At 46.5% G+C, this 24,584-nt stretch overlaps 1 protein-coding gene across 1 annotated transcript in view; it reads left to right on the top strand.

Annotated features, from left to right (window-relative positions):
- The window catches only part of LOC115085142 (cytidine monophosphate-N-acetylneuraminic acid hydroxylase-like), a 266,549-nt gene that overhangs the window by 173,787 nt on the left and 68,178 nt on the right, over nt 1–24,584 (top strand). Inside the window, 1 exon segment of the mRNA XM_029590791.1 lies at nt 3,264–3,404. Coding sequence (XP_029446651.1) covers nt 3,264–3,404 — 141 coding nt within the window.

Raw genomic sequence — 24,584 nt, 5'->3', positions numbered from 1 at the left:
AGTCCTCTAGTTCATTTTCACTGAAATTTTGTGCTGTTGATGCATGAGGCATTTTGTTTAAGACAGGTAACCTTTTTTGGGGGAGGGGGGCAATACCTAGTCTGCTTCCATCAGTGCAAGTTTCCAGTCTTCCAGGCCCTTCTAAAAGATCAAGTATGGATCCAGAGAAGAATCCAGATGTGGAGTATGTGTTTTTGGAGGTAGATTCTCTGGGAGATTCCCTATAGGTTGGAAATTGGCAGACTGTGCTCTGGAGGGGCAATCCTCTGGAAAAGGGAGTGTTACATTCAGCAGCTCATGGGATGGCCCCATGAGCCGCCTCACTGAACCCCAACATGGCTGGACCCATCCTGCGGTTAGCACACAGCCTCCTGCTCTGAATGCCTCCCAGCGCAGCCTGAGGCGCTACCAGCCAATGACTCTGCTGCCGTTCCATAGTTGCATGTGCATATGCACACATTGCATAGGCCCTGCAGTGGGAAACACTGATCAATGCCATCTTATGATGTCAGGCTCACCGTCCTACTTACGCAAGGGTCTCGTAATACTATCTCACCTCAACAATGGGTTTCCTGCCTTAGCAGTGTATGCTGCCTTTGAATTCTTGGCTCCTGTGTCCTGCGTTCCTGATTCTTCATCCTGCCTTGCCTCATGCAGCCTTGCTTCTCCAGCCTTACCTCAACCAACTTTGTAGTGTCCAGCCTTGTCTCATCCAACCTTCCTTGCTCACCCTTGGCTTGTATTACCTGTCTCATGCACTGTCTTCTGAGTATTCTCGTCCACCCTTGACCTGACTTCTGGATCTGACTTTTTGCCTGGACCTGACCATGATTTCCCTACCACCTGAACTTGACCACTTGCCTGGACCTGATCATCCTTGTCTGTGACCTGCATCGACCTTAGCCTGTCTCAAATTCATTAGCCGCTGCCTTCGCTAACCTTGGCATGCCGTTGAACCTTTGCTCTAGTCACTGCCCTAGGGACCAATCTAAGACCTGATGGCCGCCAGAATCCAAAGGCTCAACCTGCGGGGGAGATGGCTGGTACAAGTAAAGCTCCATTCTATTGAGCAGGTCTAACTTAGGCAGATAAGTTCCATCTAAGGCTGAAAATCACTACTTATCCGACTAAGCAGCGACACCAGATTCGCCCATTGCTTGCCCATTGACTTATCCAAATATTCAGCAGCCCACTACATAGCTGGATAAGTCCTACTTATATGGCTATTGAGCGCCGTATGCACTAATGCACTTTGAATATCGGGCTCAAGGATTTTTACTCCTGGAGTATAATTGCTGACTGATCAGGGATTCCATTTCCCAGATGGAATCTACTCAGAAATTCCATGGAAATGTAGTCCATGGTACTGGTAAGCTTGTTCCTGTTACGGTCCCGGGCCATGCCCCAGTCCCTCCACCTACCTCGGGGATGGCCCGGGCCGTTTCGAGGCCTTCTCGGGCCTGCACTGCCTCCTGCGCATCTCTCCCTCATCGGGAGAGATGCCATCGATCTGCCGCTGCAGGCCCCGCCCCCTAGACGCGCGCATACAGGGAGGAGTCCTTCTTAAAGGGGCCAGCATGGGAAAACTCAAGTCCTGCCTCGGATGATGTTAGACACTATCAGGGTATTTAAACCCTGCTTCTGGACATCTTCAGTGCCTTGCAACGAGGTTCACTCAGTCCCCTGAGTTACTAGTTGCTACTTTGGATCCTCTCATCTACTTCTGGCTTCCGACCCGGCTTCGGCCATTGATTTCGTCTTCGCTTCCGCCCCTGGTTTTGGTTTAGGCTTCTGACTTCTGGCTTCTGACCCAGCTCCTTCCAACGACCCTGTTTCCAGCTTCCGCCCCTGGCTTTGACTTCGGAACTCTGTCTTCTGGCTTCTGACTCAGCTTCGTTCCTGGACTCCGACTTCTGCTTCCTCCACTGCAGCAGGTATCGGGTTGTTGCTGGCCCAGGGGATTCTCCTTAGTCCCAGCGGCTCGGGCTCTCATGGGCTCCTCCCGGGGGAGCCGCAGGCTTCCGAGGGTGAAGACTCTTCCAGCCCCCTGGGTCCTGCCATCCTCATCGACCATCTCTTTGGCCACTGCCTGGATCCTTGGTCACATAGGGTCCCACCTAAGTCCAAGAAGTCCGTGTTCCTATGGGCTCCTCCTGGGGGGATCTCGGACTTCCAGTGGCGAAGTCTTCTCCGGAGTCTCTTCAGTGCCGCCTCCCGGCTGCGACACTCACTGTGGGTTGGGTCCCCACAGTGTAACATCTGCAGTCTCAGCCGGCCCAAGAGTCCACGACCATAACAGTTCCCCTGAAATGCAGGCAGCTTCTCCCTTTACTCTCCCTACTGCATAGTGTTGCAAAGTATGAAAAGACCTTGCTAAGAACAGGGGATCATGCTGAATCCCCATACAGCCTCTAGATTATTTTGATTTCTTCCTTCTCTCTCTCCACCCCAAAAACACTACAGCTTCCCTCATTATTGCTCTCCTGGATAACTCTTTATTCTTATCTCAATGTCCTGTTACCTCCCCTGCTGGCAGAGCACTCATGCTGTGAATGCAGAGGAGTGCACAGGACTGTACCATTCCCTGGGTGAGGTTGTGGATTTACCTTAAATTTAGGCAAAGGTGCCGTAAATATATATGTGCCTTCTTTTTAAAATCTGAAATTAAAAAATGTACATCATGTATAAGGGTGTGATCCAGTGGCAAAGTGTATCAGATTGTGATCACAGTAAAAATGATGAAAATGAAATAAAAATAATAAAAATCCCTTATGCAACTGGGAACCTTGCCAGTTTTCACCCAAGTTCTAGGTTTCTTATTGTTATGAGCAGATATAACATGATGTTCCCCTCCCTTTAGAAAACCATAGATTAGGGTAAAGATTTATGGTTGCCATTGTAAATCGTAATATTTCAGTCTGTTTCTGTTGATAATCGTTGAACTTCCCAGTTTAAAGTGACTATGGCTTGATGATCATTACGGCCTTTGCACTATGCTTTGGATTCTGTAGTTATAACAGATGCACCTTGGCCTGTTGTCCTTAATACCGTTCAACCGTTTATTCTTTCCTATCTCTTCCTTCTTATCCAAGTTCTGCTACCCTTGTTATTTGTAACTGCTCCTTCGATCACCACAGTTCTAGTTGATGTATTTAATGCACTCCCGTTTCATGTAAACCAGCAAGATATGTGCTCATGATTGCCGGTATATAAAAACCTTAAATAAATAAATAAATAATAACAGCATACATTTGGTAATTTAGGTACATCAAGGAAACAAATCTTAAGAACGATCCAGATGAACTCAACAAACTTATTAGAACTAATTCAGATATATCAACATGGACCCCAAAACCTGGAGCCACACTGGATCTGGCTAGAATACTAAAAGACCCTTCTGACAGGTAAGTTTATATGTATATATGTATATATATATATATATATATATATATATATATATATATATATATATATTGTTCATAATGGAGAAGTGAAAAAATGCCTTGAATTTTAGTGATTACAAATATCTATTAAATTATACTAAAGACCTTTTTCCAAAAGTGTCCCCTTATTTATTGGGAGTGGGCCTTGTGAATTAAACATCAGTCATTTGACAGAGAAGCAAACTGGACCTCAGAATGACTTTGAAGAGAACGCATTCACTGCCTTCAAGGAAGACTTATTGCTTAATCAGGTGAGAGTGATTACCAGGCTGGATATTAAGACTTAAGATCCAAGATAGCTACCAGCTGTTCTCCTTAGAAATGAAACTTCTAGCAGACACATCCAGTTTGTATTGATAGTACCTGGAATGCAGTGCTATTGACTTGTCCCCTTTTCAACTGACGAACTGAGTGGTCTGATTATCACACATTCGGCAACAGTAGGAGCTACACTTTCAAAGCAGAAAAAGTGACAACTTACTGTGGTCTAAACCTTAAAATCAGCTACAGTACCTGAAAGCTGGAGGGTGGCCAGTGTAACACAGTTTTTAGAAAGGGCTCCAGGGATGATCCTGAGAAGCTATAGACCATTGAGCCTGGCTTTGGTGCTGAGCCAAATAATTGAAGCCATTTTTAAGAATAGAATTATTTGGCATATGGTTAGACTTGACATAATGGGGAAGAGCCAAAATGGATTTAGCATAGAGAAGTCATGTCTTACCAATTTATTAGATTTTTTTTTAAGATGTTAGGGCAAGCTGATTGATAGTGTATCTGGATGTTCACAAGGCATTTGACAAGGTCCCTCATGAAAGACTGTTGAGGAAATTAAAAAGTCACAGGATAGGAGGCAGCATTGAATTGTGGATTGGTAACTGGTTAAAAGATAGGAAACAGAGTTGTAATAAATGGTCAGTTTCCCAATGGAGAGAGATGAGTAGTGGAGTGCTTGGAGGTGTGCACTGAGACTGGTGCTGTTTAACATTTATATAAATGACCTGGATAAAGGAACAACTAGTGAGATGATCAGATTTGCAAATGACACAAAATTATTCAAGGTTATTAAAAACACAAGTTGACTGGTGAGGAGCTACAGAAGGACCTTGCTAGACAAGGGAACTATTATACGTGCCGTCTGCGGCAGACCCGCGGCACAGGCCCCCTCACCTTTCTACAGTGACTCCAGCCTCTGGTTCCTCCTCGCTGGTGGCGGGGGGGGGCCGTCAGCTCCATCCTCGGGCCTCCCCCGATGCCTCCATTCCAGCCACAGTCCCCGGCATTCCTGGTCCTGCTACTACTTCTCGTCGGGCCTCTCCGCGTGGCCTGCGGAGAGACGCTGCTACTCGCGCCACACCCCTCCCTAGGCACACGCGCACGTAACATTGATCCTTAAGTAGGGACCATGGTGGGAACCTAGCTGCAACCCCGGATGATGACGTCAACTCAGCTACAGTAAAGCTCAGGCTCCGCTCCCTAGCATTGCCTTTGCAACAGGTTTCCTCGTTTGTTCGAGTACTCGTTGCCTCCCAGAGATTTGTCTCAACCCTGCATTCATGTTCCTGGTTCCTGTCTCCTTGTCCCTACCTTGCATCATTCCTCAGATTGACTACACGGACTTTGACTTTGCTTCGCCTGACTTCATCATTGACTCTCTCCAAGTTCGGACCTCCACTTCGCCCGATGACGCTACTGCCTATCTCCAGACCCAGACCTCCGCTTCGCCCAACTATGCTTCAGCCTATCTCCAGACCCAAACCTCTGTTTCACCTGACTACACTACTGCCTTTCTCCAGACCCAGACCTTTGCTTTGCCTACTACGCTACTGCCTGTCTCCAGACCCAGACCTCCACTTTGCCCGACTACGCTATTGCCTATCTCCAGACCTAGACCTCTGCTTTGCTTGACTACGCTTAGACTATCTCCGTGATCAGACCTCTGCCTTGCCAGAATACGCTCTTGACTATCTCCGTGATCAAACCTCAGCCTTACTTGCCACTGCTTTTGGATTGCCGCTAGCCCTGACTCAAGCCTGCCCTTGGACACCTCTTCAGCTTACTCACTGGATGTGGTTTCTTCAGGCTTTGACCTGCTTTTGCTCGAGCACCCTCTGTCTGCTCCGTTCCATTGGCACCCGAGTTTCCAGGACATTACCCAGTCCAGAGTAAGACTGTACCATCTCTCACCTGCTGTCTCTGTGCTGAACCAACTCTTACTTCGACTATACACAGAGGCCCACCTAAGTCCTGCCGGCCCCGGTACCCAAAGGCTCAACCCGTGGGGAACGAGGGATGGTATAGGTGAAGCTCCAGTGGCCTCTGTCTATCAGACCACTCTGCCTGCCGATGGTGGGGACCCATAGGTCCTTACCTATGGGTTGCATCAACCCCACCTCGGACCAAGGGGTCCACTTCCGACACAACAGGTTGCAAAGTCCATGGAGTCAGTGGAGCCGCATGCCCTCCAGGCCATCCTAGGCCTGGCATCCAAGGTACAAGAACAGCAGCAGTTTCTTGAGGCATTGGCCTCTTCCATTGACCGTCTCCATGCCTGGCTTGATGCCCTCACCAGTAATCCGGTTTCTATGCTGGCTCCTCCTCATCCACAGCCATCTCCATCGATGCCTCGAGCCCTGTTGGCCCTACCAGCGCCCCCATGCTTTAATGGTGACTCCAGACTCTGCAGAGAGTTTATCAACCAATGCTATATGCAATTCACTCTGCAGCCCTCCATCTTCCAGGATGAATTGACCAAAGTCACCTTCATCCTATCTCATCTTGAAGGGAAGGTGCTGGCTTGGGCTTCACCCCTATGGGAACGATCGGACTCCCTCCTAAGGGAGTTATCTCAGTTCATGGTTGTGTTTCAATGGACCTTTGATGATCCTGGGTGGCATGCCGTGGCAAGCACCAGTTTGTTACATCTTCGTCAAGGTCAAAGAAGTCTCTTCGACTATACCATTGAGTTCCGGACTTTGGCTTATGAGCTCGCCTGGCAGGAAGACTGCCTATGAGCTATTTACCTGGATGGACTTTCCTCACAGCTGAAGAATGAGCTGGCTGCAAGGGACCTCCCTTCTTCTCTCGAGGACCTTATAGACTTGACAGGGCGAATTGACCACCATCTCCAAGAGCGTCACCGGGAGAGTCAGATGCCCAAGAATCCCTCTTGGGTTCGATCCCATTCATCACCGACCACTAGCCCTGCCTCGAGTAGGGTCTCTACTATGGCCAAGATGAAAGAGCCCATGCAGTTGGGTCATGGGCGGCTGACACCAGAAAAGCGCCTCCGGCGGAGACAAACCAGTCTATGTTATCTTGTTGCCTTCATTAGATATTCGCAAGAACTTCAAGTTTCATTACATTGCATTGTTAGAGATATGTTTCGCTGTAAGAAATAAGTACCCCCCGCATATTTCCTTTTCGTTATCTGTAAACCGATGTGACATCATTGATCTAATGGTATATAAAAATGTATAAATAATTAAATACATGTATGTATTGTGGAGCACCTGGACACCATCTACAGACCTGTCCTGTCCATCCGGGAAATTTCCCGGCCTAAATTCAGTAGGGGTCTTGAACTTGGGTGCAACTTCTCCAGCCCCTCAATTGTCTGTACCGGTCACCCTGATCTGGGACTCCTGGTCCTTTCCAGTTCTTGGATTCTGGAGCAGGAGATAATTTCATTCTCAAGGATCTTGTTCAGCTCCTGGGTATAAAGACCCATCCTCTAGAGACCTCCTTGTGCATAGCATCTATTTATGGAGATCCGTTATTCCGTGGAATCTTCCTCACTACAGAACCAGTTCAACTGCACACTGGTGCCTGCATACAGAAGAACTTGAACTGTTAATATTGGAGAAATCCATCCATCCGGTAGTCCTAGGACTCCACTGGCTTCAAAGGCACTCTCCCCAATTTAATTGGGGTTTGTTGCAACTGGTGGAGTGGGGCCATGCCTGCACCAGTTCTGTCTTCAGAAAGTGGTACCGCCACTCATGGTCCCTCTGGCTGCCACTTCTTCAGGTATACCCGCTCCTTACGTGGATTTCGAAGATGTGTTTTCCAAACAAAAAGTAGACCTTCTTCCACCTCTTCGGAGGTTTGATTGTCCCATTGACCTCCTTCCTGGGACCATGCCTTCCCGAGGATGCACCTATCCTCTGTCTCTGCCTGAGACAAAGGCTATGAAGGAGTACATCCAAGAAAACCTTGCAAAGGGATTTATCCGTCCCTCAACCTCTCCTGCTGGGGCAGGATACTTTTTTGTGACCAAGAAGGATGGTCGTTTATTGACTATTGCATTTACTGACTATTGCGGCCGTTTATTGACTATTGCGGCCTAAGCTCTATCACCCGCAAAGACAAGTACCCTCTGCCGCTGATCTTGGAACTATTTGATCACCTACATGGAGCATCTACATTCACAAATTTAGACTTACGCAGAGCATATAACTTGGTACGGATCCGTCCCGACGACATTTGGAAGACTGCCTTTAACACCCAGGATGGGCATTATGAATACCTGGTGATGCCTTTCGGCCTCTGTAATGTGCCCGCAGTTTTCCAATGAGTGATGAATGAAATTTTCAGAGATTTGCTGTATATCAAGGAAGTGACATACTTGGATGATATCCTTGTCTTTTCTAAGGATTTGACCAAACACCACACCGATGTCCGTACTGTCCTCCAAAGCCTTTGTGAGAATCACTTATTTGCAAAACTGAATAAATACTTATTCGAGAAATCCAGTCTGCCTTTCCTCGGATACATAATCTCCCAACTAGGATTTTCTATGGACCCTGCCAAGTTGAAAGGAATCCGGGATTGGCCGCAACCCGTGGGTCTTAAAACCCTCCAGTGCTTCCTGGGATTTCTAATTTACTATCGCCATTTCATCCCACACTATTCCACTTTGGCTGCTCCTCTGACAGCATTGACTCGTAATTGCCAAGATACTCGAAATTGGACTACGGAAGCCATTGCAGCCTTCCACCACCTCAAGAAGGCCTTCCAGGCGGGGTCTTGCCTTCATCACTGAGACCTGAACCATCCTTTTCAAGTGTAAGTGGACGCCTCTGCAAATGGAGCTGGGGCGGTCCTGAGTCAACGCACTGTTTCTCGGTTCTACAGTCCCATGTTCGTTCTATTCCTGCAAGTTCTTATCCGTGGAACAGAACTACAGTATTGGAGATCGCGAGTTACTTGCCATAAAATTAGCCCTTGAAGAATGGCTCCCGTGGCTAGAGGGTGCGCATCATAAGTTTATTGTGTTCACCGACCATAAGAACCTGGAACATTTGAGCCATGCCCAGCTTCTCAACTCCCATCAGGCCCGATGGGCCCTGTTCTTTTCCAGGTTCAATTTTGAGCTTTGCTACCATCCAGCTGAGAAAAACCTCCGGGCAGATGCCCTATCATGCTCCTTCAAGCTTGAAGACACCCCAAAAGAACCCGGTCACATAATAGACCCAGCTTGTATTTGTCTGTCTGCTACTCACCCAGTTCCTGCTGGGAAGACTGTCGTGCCCCAACGACTCCGAGAAAGAGTCCTCTGCTGGGCACATGATTCTAAGTTTGCTGGTCACCCAGGGCAAGCACAAACCTTGGCGCTGCTCCAGCGGTTCTTCTGGTGGCCTACTATGGTCTCTGTTGCTAAAGCATACATCAAATCCTGTAACACTTGTGCACAGCAAAAGCCACCAGTCGGTCGACCATGGGGTCTTCTGCAACCACTTCCAGCTCCCGAGAAACCGTGGACCCACCTGTTTACGGATTTCATCCACAGACTTGCCTCCATCTAAGGGTCATACTGTTATATGGGTAGCCATAGACCGATTTTCAAAAATGGCCCATTTCGTCCCTCTATCGGGCCTACCATCTGCTCCGGAACTGGCACGCCTATTCTTCCGTAACATCTTCAGATTGCATGGCCTACCCAAGGACATTGTCTCTGATAGAGATCCACAGTTTGTTGATAGATATTGGCGTGCTCTTTGCCGAATGTTCGGTAATAACATCAGTTTAACAACTGCTTATCACCCCCAAGCCAACAGACAAGCCAAGCGAATGAATCACTCTTTAAAAGCCTTCCTGCGTGCTTACATCAATGACCACCAAGTCAATTGGTCTGAACTTCTCCCTTCGGCGGAGTTTTCTCACATCTCCCACATTGCCACTGCTACAGTCTCGTCACCATTCTCCATCGTCTATGGAAAGCAACCACGACCACCACTGCCCATACCTTTGTCAATACCATCCCCTGCGGCGCAAGCTACTGTGGATGCCCTCAAGGCTTTATGGGAACAGACAAATCACTTACATCAAGATGCTTCCTGGGCCAAGAGAACTGCTGACAGTCACCGACGCTCAGCTCCTGAATTCCTTCCTGGCCAGAAAGTCTATTTAAGTACTTGGTATATCCGACTCAGAATACCTTCTCAAAGGTTCGCTCCAAGGTATATTGGACCTTTTACGGTCACCTGATGCATTGGACCAGTTAAATATCAACTTCGGCTTCCATATGTCCTATGTATTTGTCAATAAAAATATTTCAATAATTAAAAAAAAAAATATCAACTTCGGCTGCCTCCTACGCTGGGAATACATAATACATTTCACGTATCTCTTTTAAAACCTGTGGTGTTGTCCTGGCCTTCCCAAAAGGCTCCTGAACCACCTCCATGAGTGGCTGAGACTGATATGACTTACAAGGTACATGAAGTCCTTGATGTTCGGCGTAGGGGTCGCCAGTGGGAATACCTCCTTTCTTGGGACGGTTATGGACCTGAAGAAAATTCTTGGGAGCCAGCTCAGAACATCCTGGACAAAACCCTCCTCCTGAACTTTCATTGTGCCCATCCGGGCAAACCCCAACCTCCAAGAGGGGGGCGTAAAGGGAAGGGGTACTGTTACGAGTGCCGTCCACAGCAGACCCATGGCACAGGCCCCCTCACCTTTCTACAGTGACTCCAGCCTCTGATTCCTCCTCTCTGGCAGCGGTGGGCCATCAGCTCCATCCTCAGGCCTCCCCCAGTGCCTCCGGTCCAGCCACAGTCCCCGGCATTCCCAGTCCTGCTACTACTTCTCGTCGGGCCACTCCGCTTGGCATGAGGAGAGATGCTGCTACTTGCACCGCGCCCCTCCCTAGGCTTGCACACCATTGATCCTTAAGTAGGGACCATGGAGGGAACCTAGCTGTGGCCCCAGATGATGACATCAACTCAGCTACAGTATTTAAGCTCAGGCTCCGCTCCCTAGCGTTGCCTTTGCAACAGGTCTCCTCGTTTGTTCGAGTACTCGTTGCCTCTCAGAGATTCGTCTCAACCCTGCGTTCCTGTTCCTCGTGTTCCTGGTTCCTGTCTCCTCATCCCTACCTTGTATCATTCTTTGGATTGACTACACGGATTGACTTTGCTTCACCTTACTTCGCCATTGACTCTCTCCAAGCCCGGACCTCCGCTTCACCTGACTACGCTACAGCCTATCTCCGGACCCAGACCTCTGCTTCACCTGACTACACTACTGCCTATCTCCGGACCCAGACCTCTGCTTCGCCGGACTATGCTACTGCCTATCTCCAGACCCAGACCTCTGCTTCGCCTGACTACACTACTGCCTATCTCCAGACCCAGACCTCTGCTTCGTTTGACTATGCCTTAGACTATCTCCGTGATCAGACCTCTGCCTTGCCAGACTACACTCTTGATGATCTCCGTGATCAGACCTCAGCCTTACTTGCCACTGCCTTTGGATTGCCGCCAGCCCTGACTCAAGTCTGCCCTTGGATGCCTCTTCAGCTTACTCCTTGGACATGGTTTCTTCAGGCTTTGGCCTGCTTTTGCTCGAGCATCCTCTGTCTGCCTCCATTTCATTGGCGCCCGAGTTTCCAGGTCATTACCCAGTCCAGAGTAAGACTGTACCATCTCTCACCTGCTGTTTCTGGGCTGAACCAACTCTTACTTCGACTACACACAGAGGCCCACCTAAGTCCTGCCAGCCCTGGTACCCCAAGGGTCAACCCACGGGGAACGAGGGCTGGTATAGGTGAAGCTCCAGCGGCCTCTGTCTATCAGCCCACTCCACCTGCCAATGGTGGGGACCCATAGGTCTTTACCTACGGGTTGGGTCAACCCCACCTCGGCCCAAGCGTCCACCTCCGATGCAACAGGAACTAAGCATTTAAGTGGCAGATAATATTTAATGTGGGAAAATGCAAAGTGATGCACATAGGGAAAAATAATCCTCACTATAGGTATACAAAGCTAGGTTCCATATTAGGAATCACCATCCATGAAAATCTTGGAGTCATTGTGGACAATACCTTGAAATACTCAGCTCGGTATGCAGCAGGAGGGATATGTTGTCATCAGAAACAAAATACATTTCCTATTTCATTTTCAAAACAAAATGAAAGAAAAACAAAAAATTTACTTTTGCTTTTCGTTCATTATGTTTTGAATTTGCCACTGCCACCAGTGTTAAAAAAACAAGAAAAACCCACAAAACATCAGTTCTGGTCTGGGTCCTTCCTCCCACCCACTAATCCCACTTAAAGAAAAGCCCTTCCCTGTCAGCCCCAAGACTCCTTCTAAGCTCTTCCACCCCAGTTCTTACCCCATCTAGGGTCGGTAGGGCTTCCGGTGGCAGGAATGATCATCACCAGTTTCTCCTGCCCCTCAGCTCTAACTTTTCAAAACGCCCACAGATCACTCTGAGGCTGGCGCCATTATGTTGCACTGGGAGCCAGTAACAAGAAATAGATCTGCCCTTTGAGATTTGCTGGGTACTTCCTAGTGACCCGGACTGGCCACTATTGGAGGAGACTGGATGCTGGGCTTGATGGACCTTTGAGCTGACCCAGCATGGCACTTCTTATGTTTTTATATACTGTCCAGTCAAGTGGATGTGTTTTTCTTGATGGACAGTAAATCTTATTTAAAAACAGCATAGTCTGTCTGCCTCTAATAATATTTAGAATGTAATCCACTTTGAAGTGCCAAAATGTATAATGTAATATAAAAAAATAAATAGGACTTGCAAATCCATTAGGATTTTTATTTGAAAATCCAAGCAGAATTTTGACCTGATTTGGTTTTGACAAGTCTAAATAGGTATGATATTTGATTTTATGTGCACTTAAGGACATTCTTAAGGTTGCAAAAGTACTCTCTAGTTCACGTACAATGGAATGGGTATTAACATAAGCCCTAAGATTATGATTTTAGGCATTAAGTTAATCCATTGGGTTTTTGGTGGTATATTTGTAGCATTCTGAGTTCTGAAACTTTCCACTATAATTTAGTGGAATGGTGAGCAAAGAGGTGATTGTGGAACTGTTATCAGTGACAGATGTAAGGTACCTGTACATTTTAATTGGGGTGTTGTGTGTTTATTTTTAGGGATGTAGAGTTGGGTGGATCAACCCTGGTGTTGCAATTTAAATCATAGTAAATGAACTGAACTTGGGAACATTGGAAGAGGCCTGGCTCTTTTGCGTATAACAGGGGTTACACACGCGGCTGGGCCTCTTCTAAAATGTGCACAGTGAATGCAAGGCCCAGCTGCGTGCGTAACCTTCCAGATTCACAGTGATTTGGTTCAGTTCATCTCACTCCTCACCCTTGAAAACCATCTCCGGAACTGGTATCTCCCCAACATCCTCATTAGTAAACACAGAAGCAAAGAATTAATTTAGTCTTTCTGCAATGGCCTTATCTTCCCAACTCCCTCATAGGTTTGTTGATTCGGATATATTTTAAAAGGTTTTATTATGAGTTTTTGCCTCTGAGGCCAACTTCATTTCAAATTCTCTCTTTGCCTGTCTTTTCACTGTTTTACACTTAACTTGACAATGCTTATGCTTTTTCCTATTTTCTTCAGATGGATCCTATTTCCAATTTTTGAAGGATGTCTTTTTGGCTAAAATAGCCTCTTTCACCTCACCTTTTAACCATGCCGGTAATCATTCTGCCTTCCTTCCACCTTTCTTAATGCGTGGAATACATCTGGACTTCACTTCTAAGATTTTATTTTTAAACAATGCCCATGCTTGTACACTTTTAACCTTTCCAGCTGCACCTTTCAGTTTTTTTCTAACTCTTTTCTGTAGTTATCAAAGTTTCCCTTTTGAAAATTTTGTGTTAGAGCTGTAGATTTACATATTGTCCACCTTCAAATCATTAGTTCAAATTTGATCATGCTATGATCACTGTTGCCAAGTGGCCCCACCACCGTTACCTCTCTCACCAAATCTTGCATTCCACTAAAGAATTAAATCTAAAATAGCTCCCTTTCTCATTGGTTCCTGAAACAATTGCTCCATGAAGCAGTTGTTTATTCCATCCAGGAACTTTATGTCTCTCGCATATCCTGATGTTACATTTACCCAGTCAATATTGGGGTAATTGAAATCTCCCATTATTAATGCACTGCCAAATTGGTTAGCTTCCCTGGTTTCTCTTAGCATTTCATCTTCCGTCTGATCATTTTGGCCAGGTGGACAGTAGTATACTCCTATCACTATACTCTTACCCAACATACATGGGATTTCTACCCATATAGATTCTACTGAGTGTTTAGTCTCTTATATGATCTTTATCCTGTTAAACTCTATGCTCTACAACAAAGAAATAATGTGTGGCAAACTATTTACTGGTCAATATCATTTACAATGAATTTTTAGTAAGTGCATACAATCACAAATATGTCACAGGGTTTTGTATTGGATATATATTTATAAAACAATGGTACACACAAGGCCCCCAACACGGCCGTGTTTCATGTCAGGGGATGCGTCATGGGGACCACAACTTCTAAGAGTCTATAAAAACAACAAAGAGATAAAATAAATACTGAGCAGGTAAGCGAACTCAGTCACAAAGCAACAAATATTTATACAAGGGAAGACCAGGGAGGAAAATACTGAACAAGAAGGACAGAGGAGGGGGGGGGGGGAGGAAAAGAGGGAGGGGGAAGGGGGAAAGGGGAGAGATTGGAGGGAGGGGGAAAGGGGGAAAGGGGGAAAGGGGGATGAAAAGAAAAGTAGGAAAAAATATATATAAAGATATATAAAAATGGTGACGTGAATGAAGGGCAATTCAGTGCGAGGAAATGTAGATGGATTGTATGCAGTTGAGAAGAATGTCGGGCTTGCGGGCCAGTGAATCTGAAAAGAAGAGGGATTGGTAAGGGCTGAACAACTCAAGGCTGTGCTCAAAACAAGGAGATGTGAAGAAAGTACCTGAGAAAGTTTAAGGATGGTACATGAAACTGTTGTGGGAATTGCTTGCTTAGCCTTAGCTACAGGTTGGGCGAACCCACACGCAGAGAACTAAATCAGTCAGAGTTGTGCACTACAAAACAGATGAAATGATGTGAAAAGATCGCTTCCAAAACAACAAACGGCAACAATTTGCAACAAATTGTCAACTGAACAAAAAGCTTGAGAAGAAGGGAAACGGAAAAGCCGGTTCTTAAAAGGTGAAACACAGTCATGCTCACCTTAGAGGCATCAACCGGGACCTTTATCACAAGAAGTATATATTAAAGTTTGAAGGCATAAACGCTAAAATAAAAGCAAAAATGGAAATTAGAAAGTTAAGCCGTAACAAAAAATAAAAGATGGTAAAAGAACTCAGAGAAAAAACGGACAAACTGACCTCACTGTAGACCCTGATGTAGCACTGTCCCATTGGTTATCCTCCTTCCACCAAGTCTCTGTGATGCCAGTTATGTTAATCTCATCATTTGCTGCTATACACGCTAACACTCCTATCTTACTGCTTAGACTTCTGGCATTGGCAGACAGACATTTCAAAGTGTGCTTTTTGTTTGTATTAACAACCTGCTTTTCAGTTGTTAGGGATAATTTGGAATTCTTTAGCTCAGGTGATTTTTTTACATATAGGCACATGGACTATGTTTGCTTTTATTGGAATCTCTCTGTTCGGATGCACTAACTCTACTTTTCATTAGTATCCTTCAAAGATACCTTCCTCCAAACCATGCACTGCTGAGTGACTGTCAGCTTTACCCCTTGTTCTAGTTTAAAAGCTGCTCTATCTCCTTTTTAAAAGTTAGCGCCAGCAGCCTGGTTCCATTTTGCTTAAGGTGGAGCCCGTCTTTTCGGAAAAATCTCCCCTTCCCCAAAATGTTACCCATTTCCTAACAAACCTAAAACTCTCTTCCCTGCACCATCGTCTCATCCATGAATTGAGACTCCGGAGCTCTGCCTGCCTCTGGGACCTGTGCATGGAACAGGGACCATTTCAGAGAATGCCACCTTGGAGGTTCTGGATTTCAGCTTTCTACCTAAGAGCCTAAATTTGGCTTCCAGAACCTCCCTCCCACATTTTCCTATGTCGTTGGTGCCCACATGTACCACGACAGCCAGCTCCTCCCCATCACTGTCTATAATCCTATCTAGGTGACGCATGAGGTCTGCCACCTTCGCACCAGGCATGCAAGTTACCAGGTCCCATTTGTCTATGGGGAAAAGGGCATTCCTAGAGGCAGGTGGGAAGAGAGGGTGTCAGGTGTGACTGTACATTTGGAGATTTGATATTTAAATCTCTGTGCATACTTTTCCCCATGGACCCAACCAAGGTAAATAACTGGTGTAGAGTTTGTGGCTACATTTGTACCTGCAGATTTTTCAGGTTCAATTTTCAAAGTGATGCTCCATAAGGAGTTTGGCTTTGAAATCGAGCTTTTAGGCCCCATGGGTAAAGAGTACCACCCAGATTTTGAGAATTGCTTTCTAAGTGCACAGATAGTCATTTATGAAGCTCTGGGTATGTTCTTTCTATAACTATTGTCATCACTCAGTAGCGCAGCAATGTGCAGTGACTTTGTGTCATTGTGAACCAAGGCTGATCTTGAATGTAGATTTCCGGGGTGAATGCGTAAGATATGAATTGCCCAGTAATCTCATCAGCCCATAGGTTTATTGTTTATTCTTTGTAGTCTGAGATTTCAGTAATGATAATCGGGTTTTCTTTTAAAGGACTTTTAATGTAATGATTTATAAATCGTCTTTCTTAACAATGTTACAACAAAGCAATGTGCCCTTTGAACATTTATACAGTGTGTCCCATAGAACAGTGTTTATAAACCAGTGTGCATTGGCGCACAGATGTGCATTCAGTCCTGATCAGGTGTGCCATGAAAAAGTCGCCACTGCCCAATGCCCAGATCCAGGCCAGTACCTGGGCTCTGCTCTTAGCATCTCGCAGCAACAAGAGACTCCAGTGATGGCTCTTAAAAGTGTAGAAATTCCTTCCTTAGAGCCTATGTAATCATACGCGCCATTCCTAGCTTTAGCATGAACCCTGGAGTGTGGTAATTAATGGGCAACATGCAGGGCACAGATAGCTAGGTCCTGTTTTGAGTAGCGCACATAGAGGTAGTTCGTAAATAAGTACGTGCGTGCAACCGGCACGAACAAAAGTACGCCGGATTTTATAAGATACGCGCGTAGCCGTGCGTATCTTATAAAATCCGGGGTCGGCGCGCGCAAGGCTGCACAAAATCGGAGCGGCCTTGGAGGGAACTTTCTGTGTCCCCCCACCTTCCTCTCCCTTCCCCTATCTACCCCACCCCCCAGCCCTACCTAAATCTCCCCCTACCTTTGTTGTGCAAGTTGAAGCAGGCGTAACTTGTGCGTGCCACCTCGGCATCCCCCGGCACAGGCTGCGGTGCCAGGGGACTCGGGCCCGCCCTCCCGGCCCGCCCCTGAACCTTCGCCATGCCCCTGCACCCGCCCCGGACCACCCCGACCCCAGACACGCCCCCTCTCACCCCTTTTACGAAGCCCCAGGGCTTTGCACGTGCCGGCGGCCTATGCAAAATCTAGCCCACGTTGCACACACCACCACCTTCTTTTTCCCTCTCCTGAGCCCCCTGCTATGAGTCCTTCCAGCCACTGTGACTTTAGGTTTAATGAATTATCTGAGGTTACACACAAATCCTTCATTCCTGTTCATATCCCAGATCAGTCCAGACTCCTGGGTTTTGCCTCCTTACCAGCAGATAGAGACAGGGAAGAAAAGCTTTACTGACACTGCTACTTAATCTAGTATGCCACCTGCAGTCCATCAGTATTTCTCTGCCTCTAGCAGATGGTAGAGGTAAAAAACCTGGAGTCTAGAATGTTTAAAAATAATAATAATAATATATTAATCAGAAAAAAAGAAGAGGAAAGGATATTCCAGTTAATCCTCCCAGGGGATGTTGTCGGGTTGCTAGTTGGACCACCCCCCTGGTTCAGGCAGCCGAGCAGGGGGTTGTTGACCTTTTGTGCAGGCTTGTGAGAGAACCCATGAGGGACTCTGAAAACTGATGGTCTAGTTCCTTTGATGTCCTGGCTGATTCTCCAGTTCAGCACTGACCTCTACAGTGCTTCAGTCAGGGAAGTATATCGGCTACCTTTGTTTTGTTTACTAAAGTTTAAAAAAATAAAAGAAAAAGAAGCAAGGGAGCAGGAATCGGCTATCTCTGCCAAGGCAGGAAAGGTCCGGTGAGTCAGTACTTGTCACATCGGTAAGGCCATAAGCAGGGCGCAGGCAAGTGGCACATGCAGCAGACTTAATGACACAGGCTAAGAGTAGCTGCTCGTGTGAGAAGCCACTTCCGCATCTTACCTTAGTGGGGCCGTGTGCGATGTGTTTCCAGAGGTGAAGCCACCTCAGAGGAGAATGGAGGAGCTCTGGTGGGCAGACGATCAATGTGGTCAGTGGGAGCAAGCCAGGGGACCATGTGTGTGAGTGCGGGAATGGCGGTCATTTTGAGTTCAGCTGCAACTGCAGGGGATGCCCTAGACGATTCTCCTCTGGCGTTATCCCCAGCTGTGCAGAGTGTTGCAGGGTTTCAGAGGACTCTGAAGATGTGGATGCAGATAGTCTGCAGGAGGGTGGTTCAGTGGACTCGTAAGATTTTTCAATGGAGTTCAAATTGCTCCTCATAAGGCCTTTCTAACCAGGAAGGCTGCCGGGAGAAAGCAGTCTGGTCTGCAAACTAGCACAAGACCATCAAAAAGGCAAAAAGCTGACTCAAGAAAGGGGTCCAATCCATAAGTATCTGGTGGATTCTAGGCCTAGCAGGGCAGCAGTATAAATACAGAGAGACCTCGGAAGACTCCGACAGAATAGATGATCTCGCAGATGATGCTCCAGATCAGGCTCCAGAAAGAGATTTGGCACAGGATCTATCGGATATTGATCAAGTGCTGGTGGTAGAGGGAGATGACATGAGTTGTCCATCTATGTAGAAAGGAGAAGTTTTGGCCCTTGATTCCACATGTCTTGTCGGAGCTGGGAATTAAGCTGCCACAGGAGGAATCTGATCATGAGGGGATGGATCCCGTCATAGATGGATTGCGTGGTCTGGCGAAGGCTTTTCCATTCCATAAGTCAGTGAAAAAGCAGGTGATCAGAGAGTGGGATACACCAGAGACTGGTCCAAAGGAGTGCCGAGCAATGGCAAAGTTGTACCTCCTTCTGAAGGTACAACTTAGTTTTTGGGTACTTGCCAGGTTCTTATGGCCTGGATTGGGTTTTTGGGTACTTGCCAGGTTCTTATGGCCTGGATTGGCCACTGTTGGAAACAGGATGCTGGGCTTGATGGACCCTTGGTCTGACCCAGTATGGCATTTTCTTATGTTCTTATGTTCTTAGGATGCTCTTGAGCTTTTAACGCTTCCAAAGATGGACGCTTCGGTCTCTGCGGTAACTAAGAAAACCACCATCTCAGTAGTGGGATCCACAGTGCTGAAAGATGCACAGGACCAGAAATTTGGAAATCCAATTCAATAGGATTTTTGAGGTTTTGGCATTAGGCATTCAAGCTGCAGTGTGCAGCAGTTTTATGCAGAGAGCATGCTTTTGTTGGGTGCAGTGTTTTCAGAAGAAGAGTACAAGTTCCTTGCCTCAGCGAAACAGGCCAAGTGCCTGGAGGTGGTGTGGCCTATGTGGTGGAAGCATTATATGATTAAATCTTCCAGAATTATGATGTCAGCAGTTTCAGCCAGAAGAATTCTGTGGTTGAGGAATTGGTCAATGGATGTCTGGTTGAAGTCTCAGCTGGGTGCTCTTTCCTTCAAGGTGAAACTGATGTTTGGAGAGGACTTAGAGCAGCTGGTGAAACACCTAGGAGAGTCTAAGGGGTTCAAGTTGCCCAAGGGTAAGCTAAAGAGCATCAAACAAAATTTTTCTATTTGTTCCCGCTTTAGGGATAGCAGGAGATATTGCCAGAACCAAGAACTTACCGATGCACACAGGCCACACTCGGGTAATGCGCAGTTCTTTTGGGGCAGGCAGAAGCCCGCTCAGAACAAAGAGGAAATTAATCCTTGTAATGAAATAAGACCAGTCCACTCTTCCTCCAGCTGGCCCTATTTTACAAAGAATGGACCAAAATCACAATAGACTAGTGGGTGCTGGAAGAGATAAGAGATGGTTATATAATTAGAATTTGTCAGCAGCTTCGAGAGGCATATTTCATCTCTCCATGCACATCCCTTACCAAGTGGGTGGCGTTTTGTGACATGGTGGATCACTTGCGGTGCCTGGTGGCCATAATACCGGTTCCTCAAAAGGAGCACGAAAACGGAAGATATTCCATTTACTTCATGGTACTAAAAAAGGAAGGATCTTTCTGACCAAGTTTGGATTTAAAGAAGGTCGATGTGGCCCTCCGAGGGCCATGGTTTCGAATGGAAACTCTTCATTTGATCATGACAGCAGTCTGAAAGAAGAATTCCTGGTGTCCTTAGATATAACCGAGGCATAACTGCACATATCTTTTCGACCAGAGTCGAATCATAAAGTCATAAAGTCGAATCATAAAATTCGACCAGAGTCGAATCATAAAATCATAAAGTCATAAAGTCATAAAGTCATAAAGTCATAAAGGAATCATAAAGTTCATAATATTTATGATTCCAGGAGAACACTTTCAGTTTCGGGCCCTTCCGTTTGGACTGGGAATGGCGCCATGTACATTCATCAAGGTAATGGTGGTAGTGGCAGCAGCTCATCATAAGGAAGGTATTCTGGTGCATCTCTATCTGGTCAACTGGCTTATTTGGGCGAAATTGGAAACCTTATATCAGCAGGTGGGTTCTGAGCATGTTGCATTCTCTGGGCTGGGTGGTGAACCTAGCAAAGAGTAACCACTTTCCCTCCCAACCTTTGGAGTATCTGGGAGCTTATTTCAACAGCAGGATTGGCAAGATATTTCTCTCAGTAGGCAGAATAAAGAAACGAAAGACCTAAATTTGCCATTTGTTGTGACTCTCAATACCCCGGGTTTGGAATTATTTGCAAGTCCTGGGGTCTATGGCGTCTTTGATGGTTCTAGTTCCTTGGATGTTAGTACATATGTGGCCTTTTCAAAAGGCACTCCTCTCCTAGTAAACCCTTTATTGAAGGAGCTTCAGATTCAGATACCCCTCAAGGGGCAGTCCAGGGCCAGTCTTTCAGGGTACCTTTCTTGACCCAGATTAGCATGAGGAGTGAGGTTGGAGATCCCGGAATTGGTGATAGTAATCACCTATGGCAGCCTGGGGGGTTAGAGAGCAGTTTGTTAGGGACAGACAATTTAGGGGTGTTGAAAGCATCTTGGTCTATCAAGAGGGCAGTTCGACTGGCGTTGCTTTCATTTCAGCCACAGCTGCTAGGCTGAACAGTACACATCTTGTCAGACAATACAATGATTGTGGCTTATATCAACAGTCAGGGGGGCCTCTGGGCCAAGCTGTGGCATCAATCCGAGGCCCAGGTCCTGGCCAATGCCGAGGCCCAGGAATTGGGTTCTGGCCTCCAGGTCAGGCCCCCGGTATCAGGAACGGGTCTGGTTGAGGTTCGTATCAAGGTGGCGGGACCCAGCCTCCACTCCAGGCCACAGAATCAGGCCTGGGCTTGGGCCCTGGCCTCAGGATACAGTTTTCATTAGATATCTAATGGATCAGGTAAGCTCATTTTAATTTTTCTGGGGTCTCAACTGAGACCCTGGAATCAGCTCAGGACTAGGCCAAGACCCCGGCATGGTGCTCAGGCCTAGGTCATGGCCCCTGCTTTGGACCTTGGCCTATCCTCCAGGTGAGGCCCTGGCTTTGGGCCTAGGCTCCGGCACCAGTGTCATGCACAAGTGTAGTTTGCATTCCTTGCTTTTTGTCTTGGCCTGTGTCCTAGGCAGTGGCGTACCTAAAGTATTTGGCACCCAGGGTAGATACGTCTTTTGCACCCCACTCCCCCAATATATAATTTTAAAATTTCCTAAACATTGATAAAATATTTCAAAACAGCAGACACATCAAATAATACCCAATAATTAAAACTAATAAGGATTTTAAAATGTTCCTGCTCTCCATATCTGTCATCCTAAGATTGTTGTAGACTGGGGACCACATACACACACACACACACACACACACACACATAGTTTGCTCCCTGTCTCTCATAACACACATACATGCTTGGTGAGACACACAAACTTTCTCTGAACCTCTCTCACACTTCCTCTGTGTCTTTCACACACACCTAGACATGCTTCCTCCATCTCTCTCTCGCACATACACACTGTTCCTCTGTCTCTCTCACATGCTAACACACATGCACATTCTTCCTCTCTCTCTCTCTCTCTCTGTCATGCATGCACACATACAGATAAAAACTGAACTGGAAACCACAAGCCAGATTCTATATGCAGTGCAACAATGAAAAAGCAGAAAATCACTATTCCTCAAAACAATACAATCATGAAATATAAATCAATCAGAATAGTAAAACCATACTGAAAAATATACATTTCAAAACAGTTGATGAATAGAATAATATTCAATAATTAGAAGCTCTGGTGCAAATTTTTAAAACTTTTCCTAAACATCGATAAAATATTTCAGAACAGCAGACATCAAATAACACCCAGTAATTAAACTCATAAGGATTTTAAAAATCCCCTACTCTCCATACCTGTCACCCTGAGATTGTCATGAATTGGAGGTACACACACAGAGACACAAACAAAATATGCTCCCTTTCTCTCACACACACATACACCCTTGGTGAGAGAGATAGGGAGCTTGAGTATATGTGTGTGTATGTGTGAGACAGACACGTTTCCTCCATCTCTCTCTCGCACACCTACACACGCACCCGCTTCCTCTGTATCTTTCACACATGATTCCTGTCTCACACACACGCACACACACACATGCTTCCTCTCTCTTATCCCAACCCCACCAACCCCAGCCCCAAACACAAGCATCCATGCACACACACACAGGCACCCTCTCACACATAAGCACCCACAGGTACCCTCTCATATATATACACAGGCACACACACACTCTTATTTATACTCACCTTCACATATACACACTCACACACATACCCTCATACACATACACACACCCTCTTAAACACACACCCCTCTCATACACTGGCACTTACTCTCACAGGGCCAATCTCTTGCTTCTTCGGCCACTGGCTGCACAGCAGGGCCTCTTCTTCTGCTGCTGACTCCAGAAAACACGGCGGCACCACAGGGCCTCTTCTTCTGCTGCTGACCTCTTCTTTCGCAGGCACTCCCTTTTGCTGGTGGGGAGTGGAAACCCCGCTAGCACGTCACTGCTCTGCACCACCATGGGACCTTCCTGCTGGTGGTAATGGTACCCCTCCCCCTGTTGTTACCTGGGGGTGGAACCCCCCCCCCCCCCTTAGTGTGCCTCTGGTCCTAGGTGAGGCTCCAGCCTTGGGCCTAGCTGTAGGCCTGATGCATTCATTTAAAATGAATAAGATTTGTTCATTCGAGTGGACTGTAGGGAGATAGCTCATGTTTTACTACTGAATCACCAAATATGAATCATAATAGCCAAGAAATGTACAAGCCAGTATACTAAAAGGCCAAGACACTTTCTCAGTGGAAAAAGAAGAAACCTTGCTCTGATGAGAACTTTACACTGACGGATACTTTATCTTGATCTACCTGTTTTTAAGTGTCTGTATAAATAAAAAAGAAGACAGAAGGACAATACCAGCTAAGCCCCTAAGCAGGAGTCATGGATTGGCCAAGGCAGAATCCAGAGGTCAGAAAGATCCCCACTTTTGGAAAAGATGGGGGCAGTCGGAGACAGAGAAAAATACTCTGGCATAACAGCTTGGCATACAGTTGTGGCAGTTCTCCCCCAAAGAAATGGAGAGGGGGGAAAAGACCTGCAGCATGGCAGGACCCCCGCAAAGAAATTGGGAGAGAGGAAAATACCTGAAATGCGGCAAAGACCCTCCACCCACCACGTGATTATGCATGAGCTTATGCATATTTATCAGCTGGAAAGTATAAGACAGGAGGGCAAAGCTGGAGAAGGGAGTGACCCTGAAACCAACAAAACTCTAAAGATGAACCCTAGGAGTAGACCCTAAGAGAAAACCCTGAGACCCTAGCAAAAAGAATTGAACCTGTGGTAAAGGCAAAAGGGGAGCCAGCAAACCAGCAGTCCCTGCTATCGAGGAGGGAGAAGACTAGATATGGCCAGGAGACTGGAGAGAGGAGATGACTGCTCAGGTTCACAGAGTGAGACAGAGTCTGAGACCGTGAGGGGTGAGAGCAAGCCCAGACAGCCCGGCAAGTACCAGAGCTAGAAGCAAGCCTCCTTCCAAAACAGCATGACTGCTCTGCCAGTACCAAGCCCAGGAAGCAAGCTTCTCCTCTGCCCATATTCTCCAGACCACTAGCCAGCATCTGCGTCAGAGGTAAACAGAGAGGTAAACAGAGAGGTATCACTTACCAGGGGTAAGTAAGTTAGCCATAAATATTAAAATATTAAGCAGGCTAAAGTTTATGGCATGTTTGTGACCACCCTTGGTACAGAACTTAGCTTAGGGAAAACTGATGCTTAGTGGCCAGGTTGTTAGAGACAGGAATTGTTATTTTCTAAATACTAAATATTGCCAAATCTAATAAATAAAAGTCTATTTCTGAGGAGAACATGTTGTCTTTTTCCTGACTTAGGATCTGAAGTAAGGTGGGAGGGCAGCTGGAAACGTCTTGTAGCAGACAGGTCCCTGCACCCCTAAATGTGCACACAGGACCCCTGATTCATTTCCGGGCACCCCAAATGAAACAAATTGGCCTTATTCATCA

The sequence above is a fragment of the Rhinatrema bivittatum genome, chromosome 2, assembly GCF_901001135.1.
Source record: "Rhinatrema bivittatum chromosome 2, aRhiBiv1.1, whole genome shotgun sequence".
Taxonomy (NCBI): Eukaryota; Metazoa; Chordata; class Amphibia; order Gymnophiona; family Rhinatrematidae; genus Rhinatrema; species Rhinatrema bivittatum.
The sequence above is the reverse complement of the archived record's forward strand: the minus strand, read 5'-3'. Positions and strand labels throughout refer to the sequence as shown.